General features: G+C 64.7%; 1 protein-coding gene across 5 annotated transcripts in view; it reads left to right on the top strand.

The window, feature by feature from the left end:
- The window catches only part of KCNQ1 (potassium voltage-gated channel subfamily Q member 1), a 307,863-nt gene that overhangs the window by 67,364 nt on the left and 225,114 nt on the right, over nt 1-15,385 (top strand). For all 5 annotated transcript variants that reach the window (XM_032358151.1, XM_032358152.1, XM_032358147.1 and 2 more), the window contains exons 3-6: nt 10,820-10,946; nt 11,321-11,399; nt 11,775-11,871; nt 12,319-12,459. In XM_032358151.1, the coding sequence (XP_032214042.1) occupies nt 10,820-10,946; nt 11,321-11,399; nt 11,775-11,871; nt 12,319-12,459 (444 nt within the window). The remainder of the gene's footprint in view (nt 1-10,819; nt 10,947-11,320; nt 11,400-11,774; nt 11,872-12,318; nt 12,460-15,385) is intronic.

Genomic DNA, 15,385 nt, shown 5'->3' with positions numbered 1-15,385 from the left:
GCTCTTCTGATTGGAGCAGGTGTGGTTACAGGTTTTAGGAACCAAGGGCACTGAGTGACGGACAGATGGGCACGGTTCAGTGAAGCGTCCACACTCAGGAGCGAGGAGAGAAGAGGTAATGTGTTGACCACCTCTCCACCTCAAAGGAAAACTGAAGAAACAACAACATAAAATAGCAAAATAGTGGGGTAGGAAGAATCAAACCGGAAGTTCCAGTTTTACACTAAACGTAAATGGCCTGAACACCTCTATCAAAGCAGAGGACTGTGAGAAAGGTCTTCGTCTTTATTTTTAACAAACACACTATTGAGAGGAGTTCAGTAAAGCAAACTAATAATGGGCAGTTGAAAAACAAAGGAACGGCCAAATAACCCTGGGCTGGTACATGCAAAAGCCGGGTGAGCAGTGCCCGCATCAGCGTTGAGACAGGCCTCCCCAGGGTACCACTTCTGGAGGAGACATATTTGTGAACTCTGATGTGGTAGAGAGCAGAAAAAACTGGTAAAGTGGAAGCTACTGGAAGTGCAGGGCAACACAGATTAAGCGTGATCACTGCGGGAGACCTTAATGCGCCCCTCAGAACAGGACGGTTCTGTGGGACACAAAACGAGCGAGGGTGTGGACAGTTCACGTTGCAGTGGGTTCTAATGGTAACCTGAAACAATGGTCCCTGTTACCTACAGCCGTGTAACAAGCACCCCAAACCCTGTGCCGCCTCACGCCTGTCCCGAGGAGCTCCCCGAACTGGGGTGTGGGCAGGGCTCCGTGGGGGCGGCCCCTCCCTGCTCTGCCTGGCTCCGTCAGGCTTCCTACCAGCCCAGTTTCCAGGACGGGAGGTGCACAGGCCTGGAGAGTGGGCAGGATCACTCCGCCACCTTCTTGCGGTGCATGGAGCCCAGACACAGTGGGAGGAGTGTGTGGTAGGAAGCGTGTTCCAGGCCTGACCCCCCAGCACCGACTGTGGACACCTGCATTCTTCATACCATTGCCCACTCTTTTTTTTTTTTAATTTTATTTATTTATTTGACAGAGAGAGATCACAAGTAGGCAGAGAGGCAGGCAGAGAGAGAAAGGGGGAAGCAGGCCTACGCGGAACTCGATTCCAGGACCCTGAGATCGTGACCTGAGCCGAAGGCAGTGGCTTAACCCACTGAGCCACCCAGGCGCCCCCTTATTGCCCACTCTTACTAGTGGCTTCTTTGTGTGGCAATCTTGTGTCTGCATGCGGCTTGAAATTCACTTATTAAAAGCTGGGTCCCAGCACCAGGGCAGCTCGCTGAACCACCTGAAGCCTGTGTGACTGGAGTTGGCCTCAGTAGGCACCTGCAGTCCCTGGGCAGGGACGGTGACCAGAGGGCGGCCTTCCCTCAGAGGCGAGCCGGGCATCTTGCGATCCAGGGATGATGCATCTGAGGCTATTAGGGCCGTGGGTGGGTGGGGCCAAGTGTCTGGTCTTGGTCTTCTACGCCTTGCCCCTTGCCAAATACACACATTGTCATGGGGCTTGCGCCCCTCTGAGGTGCCACAGGTGACACATGTCCCTGTGGACCTACAGACATAGGAGGAGGAAGCTGGAGGTCCCCAGGAGCTGGGGGGCTCCTGTGGACAAACCAGCCCAAGCTTCGGCTGCAGGGACCACTGGCTTGAAACCTGTCCTTGATTCTTCATGCTCTCCCCAAGGCCATCAGGCTTCCAGTGGAGTCTTTCCAGGCCAGGAGAAGGTGCCGTGTCTGCGAGGTGGGGCACCCGCCACCCATCCCCATCGGTCCCTGAGCCCGGGGGGGGGGGGAGACTGAGGTTGGGGGTACAAGGGCAGCCCAGGGGCCTGACCCCAAGCAGGGGGCCGAGGAGAGGGGTCCTCGGGGCCTCACTGCACCCACACACATGAGGGAGGCCACCAGCCCGACAGCAGTCCACTCGGGCAGCGCTGCAGCCCCTCACCAGGCCAGGGGGCTGGACAGCAGCTGTCGCCCCCTCGCAGGGCCCAGCTGCTGGGTAGATGGGAGCGTCCGTCCCCATGGTGACAGAACAAGTCTCCCGGGCTCTCCTGCGTGGCCTGCAGAACAGCCGCCCCAGACAGCTGGCAGGTGGGGCTAGTTCTTGGGGGAAAGTGGCCCAACGCCTTCTGAGACACCCCAAACCTGTGACGACCTCCCACGGGTGGGGATGCTCCCATGGTGGCTGGCCGGTCCAGGCTTTCCAGCCCCAGGCAGGGGCTTCTACCTCCTCACGGGGCCCTCTTGGGAATTTGGGGTGGCTGGCCCGTTGGGGAGAGGCTACAGGGGGCCCAGAAGCACCAATGACTTTGGGCAGCTGGGCCCCAGACTTCTGTGGGTTTGGGGGTCCGTGTGGCACCCACAGGGGCATAGTGTCTGACCTGGGGACACTGTGGGTCTACCTGGGTCCCTCGGCCCCTAGGCTGTGGCCCCCACGCCGGGTGAGGGGACGCTGGGGAAGAAGCAGGCACGGCCCCTCCCAGAGTTTGCCGTCCAGCCCTTTGAGTACGGAAGGCTGCCGTGCTTGGGCTTGGTGCTGGACCGCGCTTGCAAAGTGAAGGCAGACCCTGGCCTTGGGGAGACGGCCATGGGCGGGGGAGGAGTCCCCTCAGCCGGGGTGCATCCCACTGCCCTGTCGGGAGCCTGGACGGGCCAGGGAGACACAGGTCAGGTCTGGATGGAGGTGTTGACGGCTTGGGATGCCTCATAGAGGTTTGGGGGGCGGGTCAGGAGGGGCATCTGGACCATGGGCAGCCTGAGGGGTCCTGAGACAGGTCTGGGGAGGCCTTGGACGTGTCAGACCCTGACCAGGCAGAATGTCCTCCTCCCGCGCCGCACCCTGTTCCCTGCCTGCCCCGGGGGGTTCCTCCTATCTTGAGCCCTTTCAACACCACTGTGTCCTGTAGGTCCCTCTGTGGCATTTCCACAGCCCCAAGGGGCTCTTCTTGTTTCAGACCCCCCTGCCGCAGGAGGTGGGCACCCCCAGGACCCTCGTTTTGTTGATGAGGACGCTCAGGCGTTGGGTGGAGTGGCCACTGGAACCCCTGCCCTGGGGGTCCGGCGATTCTGGGTCTTGCTATCCTGGGGGGCAGTGGGGGCATTCAGGGGCCTGCCGCACTGTCCCAGCCCAGAGCTCCCCTCAGGCGTCAGGGCCCCCTTCCCTGTCCTCCCGGTGGCTGACTTGGGGCCTGGCCCACAGGCCCTGTTAGGGCCACTTCGGGGAGCCAGGACCTTGGACAGGAAGCAGAGGGGTCCAGGGCCAAGGTTGTGCGGCCACACATTTGGGAGCCTGTGGGGCATACCCCCCCACGGTGGGGGTAAGGGCAGTTGACCAGGAGAGGCAGGTGGGGTATATTCCCCAGCCCAGCATGGGCCTCCTGCCCCCTCTGGGGGGCTGCGCCATGGTGCCTGCTCCAAGGTGGGGTCACTTGGGGTGGGTCTGGTGTCCCACAGGGTGGGCAGCGAGTGTGCACGGAGGGCCCCAGCTGTGCTCGGCACATGTCACCAGGAGGCCCAGGAGCCCTCAGCACGGGCACGCGGCTGGGAGCAGCTGGCCGCAGGCTGTCTGCGAACAAAGGGTGCTCTGAGCGGTCTGTAGACCTGCTTCGTGCTCTCGGGCCAGCTGGGAATGCTGAGAGCAGCTCCCCTGTGGCTTATCTGCTCCCACGTGGAGGTACAACAGCTGGGCCGGCCCCAAAGCTGTCCAGGCTCTGGGCTGGAGGGACCGCACCCTGCACCCCCCGCCCCGTGGGATGCCTCCTGGCCCCAGGCTGGCCCCCGGGTTTCCCAGGCTTGTGGGGGGAGGAGGGGAAGGTCCTCACGCTGGTCACCCACGCCACTGTGCCTCTGCCAGTCTCCGCTCCCCCTTCTCTGCCCGCCGGTGTCCCATCTGCCCTGGAAAGTCTGGGCATCCTTCTCCCCGAGGAGGCCTCTGGGGGGACCGGGAGTGCCTGCAAAGCCGTCCCCAGGGTGCGTCCCCAAGCCGGCCAGAGCCAGGAAGGCGGCGGTCCTCTTGTCCTTGGCCCCGGTTTCTGCCCTCCCCTCCCCCACCGACAACCCGCAGGGCCCTCTGGCCCACAGTCCCCAGCACTTAACCCCTGGGGGCTGGCCGTCCGCCTCTCCTGAAAATTTTTCACGTAAAGATAACGGAGTAGTAACATCACAGAACCCGGGGACGGGCGAGAGGAAGGGTCAGGGAGGCGGCCTTTACTGTTTAGCCAAAGAGAAAATATTTTCCCTGCCCGAAGCCGGGCTGTAGGCTCAGCTCATCTGAGCGGTTTATCCTTCAGGCCGTCCAGCTGCCTGTCACACGTGAGCAGCTCGTGGCCGGGACGTTCCCGGGGCGTCTGCGGCTGGCGATGCCGGCAGCGCCGGCCTCAGCACACGGGCTTTGGACCATCTTGCCGCGAGGATTCGCAGGCTGATAAGGAAGGCGCGTCGATAAGGTGACCAGTGACCTTCATCCTCTACCCGGCGCCGTGGGTCCCCAGTTACGAAACGCTTGAGTCATCGGCAACCTTTCCCCCGTGTGCGCTCGCGGGGAGACCAGATAAGCACCTGCTTTTCGGAACCTTTATCTGCCCTCCCGGGATTGGCAGATCTGCTGTCACAATCCCATCACCCCCAGACCCTGAGGGCAGGTGCAGGCCGGTGTGCGGGCCACGTGCACCCTCCTGGGACTCGGGGCTCTTCTCCCTCAGTCAACTTGGACCTGGTATTTGTCAGCCAAACGGCGGGGTTTCGGGTCCGGGCCTCTCCGTGCCGAGCGGGGGGTGGGTGCACCTGGGCTGTGGCACGTCCGCGCTGGCTTGGGGCCCTCCGGGAGCGCCACGCACACCCGGGCCACACTGCGGTGAAACTGGGCAGGGGGGACGTGGGGAGACCCCCCCCCCCAGTCACGGCACCACCCCAAGCTGGCCCTCTGCGCCTCCCTTTCCCTGCGGTCCCCGCGGGAGGAGGTCCTGCGAGGGCCCGGGCGTCGGGCCCTCCCCTCACCGGAGCAAGTGGCAGCCGTGAAGACGGGGACACGTACCCCTCGGCCGCTCTGCGCCGCGTCTGGGTGCCCAGCTCCGGGCACTACACACATCCGTGCTGTGCGGCCGTCCCACCGCCCGTCTCCGGGACTCTCCATCTTCCCAAACAGAAACTCTATCCCCATGAGACCCCGACCCCCCCCCACCCCCAGAGCCTCACCCCACAGCCCCAGGGCCCACGGCGCGGCTTTCTTGTTTAAAAATCGCACCGTGTCCGTTCTGCCCTCCGCCCAGGCTGCGCTGCGGCCGGCGCCGGCGCCCATGCTCTCCTCTCGTCCGCACGCACCCCTTCTTTCTCTGCTCACCCCCGTGGACAGGTGGGCGGCGTGCAGGGTGGCCCTGGTCAGTGTTTCCATTGTGAACGGGGGGCGTGTACTTGTGGAATTAGTGTTTTTGTTTCTTTCGGGAAACCCCCAGCAGTGCAGCGGCTGGGTCGTCGGCTCTGTTTCAACTCTCCGCGGACCCTCGGTCCTGTGGTCCAGAGCGGCTGTCCCGGCGAGGGCTGTCCCGGCGAGGGCTGTCCCGGCGAGGGCTCTGTCCCCCATGGAGCGAAAGGGGTCCCCTTCCCCGCGCCCTCGCCGGCACCTGTTTCCGGCGTGTTTTTGGCGTGAGCCGTTCGGACTGGTGCGAGGAGGCGTCGCGTCCTGATTCTAATCTGGGTTTCCCTGTCGCCTGGCCGGCTGGAGCCTCTGCTCACGCGTCTGTCCACCCGTCCTCTGTCTTCTCTAGAGAAACGTCTGCTCGGATCCTCTACCTGGTTTTTTTTTGTGTGCGTGTTTTTTTTTTTAAAGATTTTATTTATTTTGACAGACAGAAATCTCAGGGAGGCAGAGAGGCAGGGAGAGAGGAGGAAGCAGGCTCCCCGCCGAGCAGAGAGCCCGATGCGGGGCTCGATCCCCGGACCCCGGGATCATGACCTGAGCCAAAGGCAGAGGCTTTAACCCACTGAGCCACCCAGGCGCCCCTCTACCTGGTTTTTAATCGGGCTCTTGCCTAGGAACTGTGTGCTTAAAAGTCTAAATCATACCCACGACGCCACCGTGGACCAGCCCTTCCACCGGCCGCCAGGGAGACCCCGCGGAGAGCCCAGGCTCGGCCTGGACTGAGGCCCCTGGGACGACACGAGTGAAGGCTGCTCAGCCCCTCGGCGCCCTGTAGGTGCTTCCGTCTGCACCTCTGTCTCCGCGCCCACCGTGGCTCGCGGGGCCTGCAGCCGGGGCCAGCTTGGTCTGTCTATATGACGGTATCTGGGGCAGGAGGGGTCCCTTTGTCCCTCTGGTTGGACTGTGGTCTCGGCGAGATCCCGGTCACAAGCACAGCCTCTCTCCTTGTGTCTGCGGGGCAGAGCTCAGGGCCATGCTCCACCAACAGCCCAGCCTCCTGGCCTGCATCCTTGACCCGGGTGCACTCCCAGGGTCAGGCGGGCCCAGGCGGACCCAGGCGGAGCTGGCCAAGGGCGCCTCTGGGCTGGCTGTCTCTGGAGGGAGAGCCAGGTGGCTTCCACGGGGCTGGTGGACGGGGCTTCCGGGGGGTGGAGGCGGGTTGAGCTGGGCTGAGAAGGGCGTAAGAACCCAGAGAGGCGCTATGTGTGTGTGGGGGGCACCGAGCCCTGGGGGGGCTGGGTCGGGGCAGCCCCTGGGGTATGGGGCTGCCGTGGGGCGACGGGAGGCTCTCAGGATAGGCTGGGGTGAGGCCCTGGAATGTAGGGACACTGTACGGACAGCGAGGAGGGGCAGCGGAGGCTCGAGCACGGGGTCCAGGGGAGGTAACAGCGGTTAGCAGCCTCTGCAGGGAGCCTGAGGCCCCTTTCATCCACCTTCGGGCTTGCTTAGGGCCTGGTATGTGAAGACAGATGGCCCTTGGGCCTGTTCTGTCGGAGTGGACAAAACCGAGAGGGTGGTGGGTGGGGGTGGGGGGTCACCCCCCTGAGTCTGGGCCTTGAGGCTGGAAGCTGGGCTCCCTCAGCCTGGAACCAGGAAGAAGGGGCCCTGCCCTTCCGTGAGCCTGCTGTGCACGGGGGTACGGTCCCTGAAGCCGGGCTGGCACCAGGGATGACGGGGTCAGCCTTCTGCAGGCCCCATACCATCCCCCACCCCCAAGTCTCCGCAAGTGGACGGTCCGTCCCAGTCACACCCCCACGCAGCCTCCAGCCTGGGGCGGCCAGGGCACCTCCATGACTTCATCCCAGGGCCCTGCTGGCCCAGCGCCGTGGGCTAGCCCGGCCAGCCCTCCCGAGCCCAGGTCAGTGGACAGGCGGCTCTGAGAGAGAGCACAGGGCCAGGCTGGCCAGGAAACCTGTTCCTGGGAGTGCTTGAGCCACAGGGAGCCCCCGGAGGGCCCAGCCAGCAGCGTCTGGGGCGGAGGCCCCAGCTGAGGCCTTGACCCTGTGCAGCACCCTACCCAGAGTCCGAGGCTGCCCACGGTAGAGGTCATTTGGTCTCTGAGCAAACGTCCATCCGCTCCGTCTCACGCCTCTGGACAGTAAAGAGCTCCTTCCCGCCCTTTCCAGCGTGCCAGCCGCACGGCATCCGTGAACTGGGCCCTGCCTGGGTCTGGGCCTGCCTCCGACTCCACGCGTGCCCTGTGCAGCCCGCCGGGCCTCGTGCTGCTTTCCAGCCTCAAACAGGATTTGAGGATTAGCATGGTTTTAAATTATTGCTACACCTCAGCCCTCCAGAGGGGAACCACGTTCTCAGACGGCCGGCCCTGGGAGGGCAGGGGGAGCTCGAGCGGCCGCCGGCTCTCCCGACGTGTGAGAGAGAGCAAGACAGTTTGGGAGGCGGGGGAGACACAGCCACCCTGTTAGCTACTTGTTTATTGAAAGGTTTTGCTGTTGTTGTTGTTGTTGTTTTTAACAAGACATTTCTAGTGCTTTAAATCTCTTTAGGACACAACTGGGGAGGGCGCTTAAGTAACAAGCAAATACTTGCAAATGAGACAAAAACCAGAGAGCGTTGAGCCCGGGTGGTGAGTGGGCTGTGGAGCTGGGACGGAGGCGCCAAGGACGGTTCCTCTGGGGACCACCTGGCGGCCAGGGGAGCCCTCCTGCGTGAGGATGCCAGCGCCCGTGTCTCCACTCCAGGGACAAGGCAGGCGGCCAGATGCCGGCCCACCCTTTCCGTTCCCCACGGGCTCCTCACTGACCACGGGCTCATCCCGCCGCCCGGGACCCGGCAGGGCCCGGTTCTCGGGGAGCACGTGCACGAGACGGAGACCTGTGCACGGGCCGCGCTCAGCCCGCTCACCGGCCCGTCTGCATCTCGCGGCCGTTCATTCAGGAGATCCGCGTGGAGCGGGGGCTGGGCGGTGCGCGTGGCCCCGGCCCTGGTGGGCTCAGCCAGCCTCCAGCCCAGGCCGCGGCCCCCAGAGCCATGGGCTAGGGTAGGATCCGAAGCCATCCCAAGAGGTCATGGAGCCTGCAGGTTCATGTCCCCTTGCCTGGCTCGCAGCCGCCTGCAGGCTTCCACGTTACGGACGGAGAACTTCTTTGCGGAAGGGAGGAGGTCGCTTTTCCTGCCGTTATCCGCCGAGCTGACCCCCCAGCCCAGGCTGGCCGGCAGAAGCATCCTAGTCAGCGACACTTGGGAGCCAGAGGACCCTGTCCAGCCTCCCCCTCGTGGCAGGGAGGGCCGTGGTGGGGCCTGGGAGCAGGGGCCCCCTGCCAGGGCCAGACACCAGGGGCAGGATAAGGTGGGGCAGGGGGCCGTCCGGAGGCCAGCACGGCTGGTCTCTTCCCCTCGGCAGCACCCCCGGGATGGGTCCACGCTGGCAGTGTCAGCGTCTCTTCCATCTGTAAGGCTGAGCGATAGTCCCTTGTATGGACAGACCCGTTTTGGTTGGCTGTTCAGGGTTCCTTGAGATGCCGCATGAATTTAGGATACGTTTTTCTGTTTCTCTGAAACACACAAGCCGTGGGGGCTTGGGGAGCGACGGTGCTGCATCTGTAGATAATTCTAGGGGCATTGACCTCATGGCCTCGTGCACCTGTGTGTCTCCTTCCGTTCCTTGTCCCAGCGTTTTCCCGTTTTCGCCCTGCAGGTCTTTGTCCTCCTTGGTTAATCCATGACTGTTTCATTCTCTTCGACGCTGCCGTAAGCCGTAGCGTTTTTGTCATTTCTTGGGAAGGTGGTTCGTTGGCGGTGGAGAGAGCACAATGATTCGAGCGGGCTGACTCTGTACCCAGCCTTGCGGAATTCTAGTAAGATCTGACAGGTGCGTGTGGGGGGATCCATGGAGTTTCCTACGCGTGAGGTCACGTCCCCTGAGAGCGGAGGCTGTCTCACTTCTCTCCTCTCCCGTCTCCTTGCCCAGGATCTCGGAGCCCGGTGGCGCACGCACGGGCGGCGAGGGTGTTCCTGCCTCGCTCCTGACCGTGGAGAGGTAGTTCCTGTCCCCAGTGGTGTGCTGCTTACTGTGGGGTTTCCAGATGTGGCGTGCGTTAGGTGCCGGTGGTCTCCTTGTCGTCCTGACTTGTTCCTTGCTTGCAGCACAAAGTGCTGTGGCATTTTCTCACACTTCTTTGTGTCAATGGAGGTCATGCGTTTCTTTTCCTTCTTTCTGTGAACACGATGTGTTCCTGCGGTCGATTTTCTTATGCCGAACCATCCTTGCATTCCAGACCTGAATCCCACATGGCCGTGGCGTGGATCTCTCCCAACACGCTCCAGAAGCAGCTCGGGTCCTGGACCGGGCCCCTCTGCTCCTAGGGGCTTCCTCTGGCTTTGCTCTCGGGCCTGCCGGCCTCATGGGATGGGTTAGGAAGTGCTCCCTCTTCTTCCGTGTTTCAGAGAAATTCGAGGAAAATTGATGGGTTCTTCTCTGAACATTTGCTAGAATTCACCAGCGGAGCTTCAGGTCCCCTCCGTTGACCAAAGATGGCTTCCCTTTGATGGGAGAGCGAGGTCCCTGGTCCAGTCTCCTCACTAGCTATGGACCTAGTAAGGTTTCCCAGGTCCTTCTGAGAAACTTCGGTAGGGTTGTGTCTCTTGGAACCTGTCTGCTTGGTCTGGGCTGCCTGGTTTCCTTTGAACTTGATTCTTCACCCGTGTCTTCATTTGTCCACTCACCCACCCAGCTGTCCACCCAGCAGTCCCTGTGTCCATGGCCCGTCCATCGTCCGTGGCCTGGATGTGAGCCCTCAGCGTTCTGGCTTCCGCTCCTTGGGTTGGCCTGACCACAGACTGAAATGGGGAACCGCTGTGGCTGGAGCCCTGACTGTGGTCAGCACTGCCGAGGGGCACTGGTCCACAGCAGACCTGGTACCTGCCCTTCCTTGGAGGGGACGGCCAGAGATGGCCTCTGAGACCCTTCCCCTCCTGTTCCGGGTGCCCACCCCCACCCGACCACCCTGGGAGCTCTTGCGTCTCGGCCCCAGGGAAGGCAGCCAAGCACCCCTGGATGGGGTGTCCTGGCTGGCATGGGGGCTCTGAAGCAAAACAGGGACCACCCCACGAGGACGGGTGTTCCCAGCACCCAAATCAAGATGTATGGCCTGAGCTCTGGGGACTCTGTGGTTCATGTGAGTGCTGGCCAGAGAATGTGGGCCCCAAGACACCATGTTTCTCATGTCCCTGGGGGACGTCCTTGGTGTGAACATCCCCTTGGGCCTGCTTGGGCCCTGGTCAGAAGAGCAAGCGGGTGTCTGCTGCTGGTGGACCCGGCCTCGGACTGCCGCCCTGTCCAGGTGGGCCCCGCGGTCGGCTCCCCCCACCCCTGACAGACCAGGGCCTGGGCCGCTGCCCTCGGGCGTCTCTCATGGAGGCCCCCAGCTCACTCCCCTTTGTCCCGCAGGAGATTGTCCTGGTGGTGTTCTTTGGGACGGAGTACGTGGTCCGCCTTTGGTCAGCAGGCTGCCGCAGCAAGTACGTCGGCATCTGGGGAAGGCTGCGCTTTGCCCGGAAGCCCATCTCCATCATCGGTGAGTCCTGCCTGCCCCCGCGGAGCTTCGCCCCCAGCTTCCTGGCCACGGGTTGGGCACCCTCCCCGGGAAGGGGGATCCGGCAGGGTGGGCTCCATCATGAGCGCCAGCAGACAAAGACCCCCTGAGGCCACGGGGTGACCCTCTGAGCCCGGCTGTGGAGGAGGCAGCCTCAGCCGCTGCTCGCAGGGACGGCTTGGTCGCACTGGACACGGTGTTGCGGGGGGTCTGCCGCCCCAGCGGCCTGGGAGGTGGGCCTGGGTGTGCCTGAGACAGAGAGCCGGTCTCCCTGTCCGAGGGGCCATGTCCTCCCGACCGCGAGGCTCCTTCTCCTGAGCCGGTGCCTGGCTGGGTGACACGCCATCCCTCCCCAGACCTCATCGTGGTCCTGGCCTCCATGGTGGTCCTCTGCGTGGGCTCCAAAGGGCAGGTGTTTGCTACCTCGGCCATCAGGTACAGTGCGCCACAGGCTGTCCCGGCTGGGCTGTGAGAACCGCAGGCAGCATCCTGGGGGAGGGGGCGCAGGCTCCGACCCCACACGGACTTAAGTTTCCCCGGGTTGGAGGCCCAGCATGAGCCCTTCTAGGACTTGGGCTGGGACCTAACCTTCTGGGGACCTCAGTCTGCTCATCTGCCCACTGGGGTGATCCCAGGGCCTCCCCCAGGAGCAGAGGAGTTTGGAGACCTGAGGGTTGGGTGGGGCCTCCCACCCCGTGCTTGAGGGGGCGGTTCTGAGCCAGGCTTTGAGGGGCGGCCCCCGGGCAGGGGCTGGGGGGAGGGGCTGAGCAGGTGAGCCGGGCTCAGGGCACAGTGACATCTCCCCCACAGGGGCATCCGCTTCCTCCAGATCCTGCGGATGCTGCACGTGGACCGTCAGGGCGGCACCTGGAGGCTGCTGGGCTCCGTGGTCTTCATCCACCGCCAGGTGGGCAGACTGGGTGGGGCGCAGGGGCCCGGACAGCGGGTGAGGGGGTGCACAGACGAGGTAGCCACCCTCTCAGCCAAGGGCAGAGAGCTGGGTGCAGAGTGTGGGACAGAGTGCGGGACGGGGAAAGGGGCTCAGAGAGCTCAGCACCGCGGACGGGGGCCGTCCTGCGAAGGTGAGGCACGATCGGAGTTTGTGCGAGCCGGCCTGTCCCTCCGGGCAACAGCTGCGGCCCGACACCGGCCGTGGAGGATGGGGTGGTGGCGCATGGGCCGAAGTCAGTGTGGGCAGGGGAGCCACGCGGGGACTCATGGGGATCTGTCGGGAGAGCCCGGAGCTTGCCGGGGGCCGGCCCCCCGGTCTGCGATGTCTGTCTGGAGCGTGGGCACGGAGGCCGGGTCGCCCCAAGGCCTCAGCTGATGCGCCCTCCACCCGCCCCGCCCCCAGGAGCTCATCACCACCTTGTACATCGGCTTCCTGGGCCTCATCTTCTCCTCGTACTTCGTGTATCTGGCGGAGAAGGACGCCGTGAACGATTCTGGCCAAGTGGAGTTTGGCAGCTACGCGGACGCCCTGTGGTGGGGGGTGGTAAGTAGGGGCACGCCGGGCAGCGGCGGGGCCGGGGGTGTCGGGGTCTGGGGCCCCGTGGTAGACCCTTCGTTCCCAGAGGACACTATGGGGAGGTTCTTGGTGTCCCGGAGCTGGCATACGGGTGTCTGACGGGGCGACGGGGCGTGTGCGGAGGCCGGGAGCTCCTGCCCGCCCCCAGGCTGGGCTCTGTGTGGCCTGTCCCAGGGCACCCACCATCCATCCTTCGCTCTGGCCACGTGGGGAGGGGAGGGTCAGGCGCAGGGCCTGTCCAGGAGGGTCTGTGCTGGCCCCGGGAGTGTCCCTGTGCCGAGGAGTGCAATGCTAGACAGCAGATAACCCAGGACGTGAGGGTTGAGTCCTCGAGGGAACGGGAGAGCGCTCCCCTTTCTGGACAGTGCACCAGGCTCGTAGGTGCGGTGGCTGGGCTCTGCCCCCGAGACATGAGGGCTCCCCGGGCTGCAGAGATGGGCTCCTTGGGCACACGACGGTGGGGCCCGGCACCCCGGCTTCACTTGTAAGTGGCCAGAGCCTGGGCTGGGTGGCTCCGGGCTCGCTGGGCTGCCAGTTTGCGGGAGAAGTGGACGTAAGGCGGGCGGGTTCCCAGCAGGCCAGGCTTGTGGGAACGGGGGACATTCCACCAAGGACCGAGCTTGGCTGTGGACAGCCAGGCGTGGCCCTCGCCAGCCACATGCGTCCCGAGTCCTGCCTGCGTCCTTGCCGTGTGGCCCGCGGAGCGACTGCTGAGGGCATGAGGGGCGCCCGTGACCACACCCTCCACCGCAGCTCGGCCTTGTTGGGAGCAGGGTCTTGGGCACTTCTGTGCGGGGCGGCTGGTAGCTCCCCCAGCCGCAAGGACTGCGAAGGGCCCGGGAACCACATGGGCAAGGCCGTGCCGCAGCCCGGGACGGACAGCTGCTGCGGGGAGGGACGGGTTGTGGGCCACAGGCCAGGCCCTCACGCTTCCTACTGTTCCCTCCTTCAGACCCTGGGGTGCAGCCAGCTAGTGCCCCCGTGGGCTCTAGGACGGAGCCGGAAACAGCGGAGGGGGAAACAGCGGAGGACAGTGGCCCTCATTACAGGCTGAGCGAGACTTGGTGGGGAGCCCCTTAGAGCTGGGGGTGGGGCGGCAGACATCCGGGCTCGTTAGGGTCGGGGGGTGCAGGGACACCAGCTGTGGCGAGGCCTTGGGGGCAGGACAGAGTCTTAGGGGCACTGGGCGGGGGGTAACAGCCATGGCAGGCCCCAGCCAGGTCTGCCCCCGGTCTTTTCCCGTCCAGAAAACATGGGCCTTGCTCTCTCCTGGGGCTCGCCACCCTCTTCCTGAAAGGAGGCCCATCCCAGTTCGACTGGGGGGGTTGGGAAGCCTTGGTGTGGCCCCCAGGCCGGCCCACGCCCCGCCGTGTTTGTGTCTCACGCCTGCAAGGCCAAGCATGCAGGGAGGCCCCGATGTTGGTGAGTCTGTGTCTTTTCTGGAAGCTTCCGGTGTGCCAGGCTGCTCAAGGAAGGGAAGGACATGCTGACCCAGCTCTGGGCTGGTTCCAGCCCCGGTTCCAGCCCCGGTTCTGGCATCCGTGAGCCCCCTTGGCCCAGGTGCGGCAGCCCCTAGCAGGTTAAGGCGGGAGGGCTCAGCCCCCCATGGGCAGCTTGCCAGTGGCGGGTGGAGGGGCCAAGCCCCGGGGACGGGCCCATGGGGGGACAGGCTGCCCAGAGCCAGGAGGAAGTGTGTGGGTGATCGCCCGAGGCCCGGCTGATAAGTGGTGCCCAGCCTTGGCGCTGCCCTCCCTGCCTTCGCGGGCGGCCCCAGGCGCGGCAGGCGGCTGAGGCTGCTCCCCTGCCCCCAGCCCTGGGCCGAGCAGCGCCCCCACTCCCACACCTGTGCAAACATCCGCCCGCCGGCCGGGAAAACAGCCCCTTTGTGCCCAGCTTGGCACCGGTGCCCCAGCCCTCGCCGTCAGCTGCAGCCCCAGCCTCGGCCACTGCGGGCCCTGGCCTGGCCATTGTTCCCGCCAGGCCCTGCGGCTCTGGGCCGCCCCGGGCCCCCCGCCCCCCGGGGCTCCGGGGCAAACGGCTCCCATTCATAGCCGCGGCTGCCCCTGCAGCTGTCCGGGCAGGAGCGGCCCCCAAGGCTTGAGTTATGGGCTGTGTTCCTGGCGCGTCTCGGACAGACCTCAAGAAATGCAAGACGGGGCCGGCCCTGATTGGGGCTTTCCAGCGAGTTTGGGGATTCGCAACTGCGCCCAGCACTCGTTCTCTGCCCCTTCCCCATGTCCTGCCTCCCTTTCCCTCTCGCAGGAGGGGGCGCCGGCCCCGAGGCTCCCTGCCCGGGGCAGACAGGAGACGGGGTGCTGCCCCGGGATACCCATGGGGGGCTGGCAAAGGCCACATGCCGGACCATTTCTGGTCTCCACACTGTGTCCGTCCTGGGCTTCGTTTGCGCTCCCCACGCCCCTCACCCCACAGGCTGGGCTGGGGGCAGACCAGAAGCCAGACTGGCTTCTCAGGGATGCGCATGATAGACCCGAAAACGGGCGTCTGGGCCACCGGGAGGTGAGACAGGGCCATCTCCCGCGTGGGGAGAGCGGGGGCGCTGGTGCCCCGAGGCCCTGGAGCCCATCCGGGCTGGGGGTTTCTGGGGGTGGCCCCAGGTGTCCTCAGCCTCTGGGCTCAGCAGTGTCTGTGGTACGGACGGATGACTGAGTTCACGAGCCGTGGCACCGGGGACAGCGGGGTATCTACCTCCCGGCGAGGCCGTCGGAGTCCCACAGTCTGAGGCACTTAAGACGAGAGCAGCGTAGTCTCTCCTAGTCTGGAGACCAGAAGTCCGAGACGGACGCGTGGGCAGGGCCGCAGTCCCTCCGGAGGCTCCGGGGGGGGCCTTCCTGCCTCTTCCAGCTGCCGGGGCTTCAGGCTTCCCTGGGTGTGC

Source organism: Mustela erminea, chromosome 9, assembly GCF_009829155.1.
Source record: "Mustela erminea isolate mMusErm1 chromosome 9, mMusErm1.Pri, whole genome shotgun sequence".
Classification (NCBI taxonomy): Eukaryota; Metazoa; Chordata; class Mammalia; order Carnivora; family Mustelidae; genus Mustela; species Mustela erminea.
This window is presented reverse-complemented; position numbering and strand designations above follow the sequence as displayed.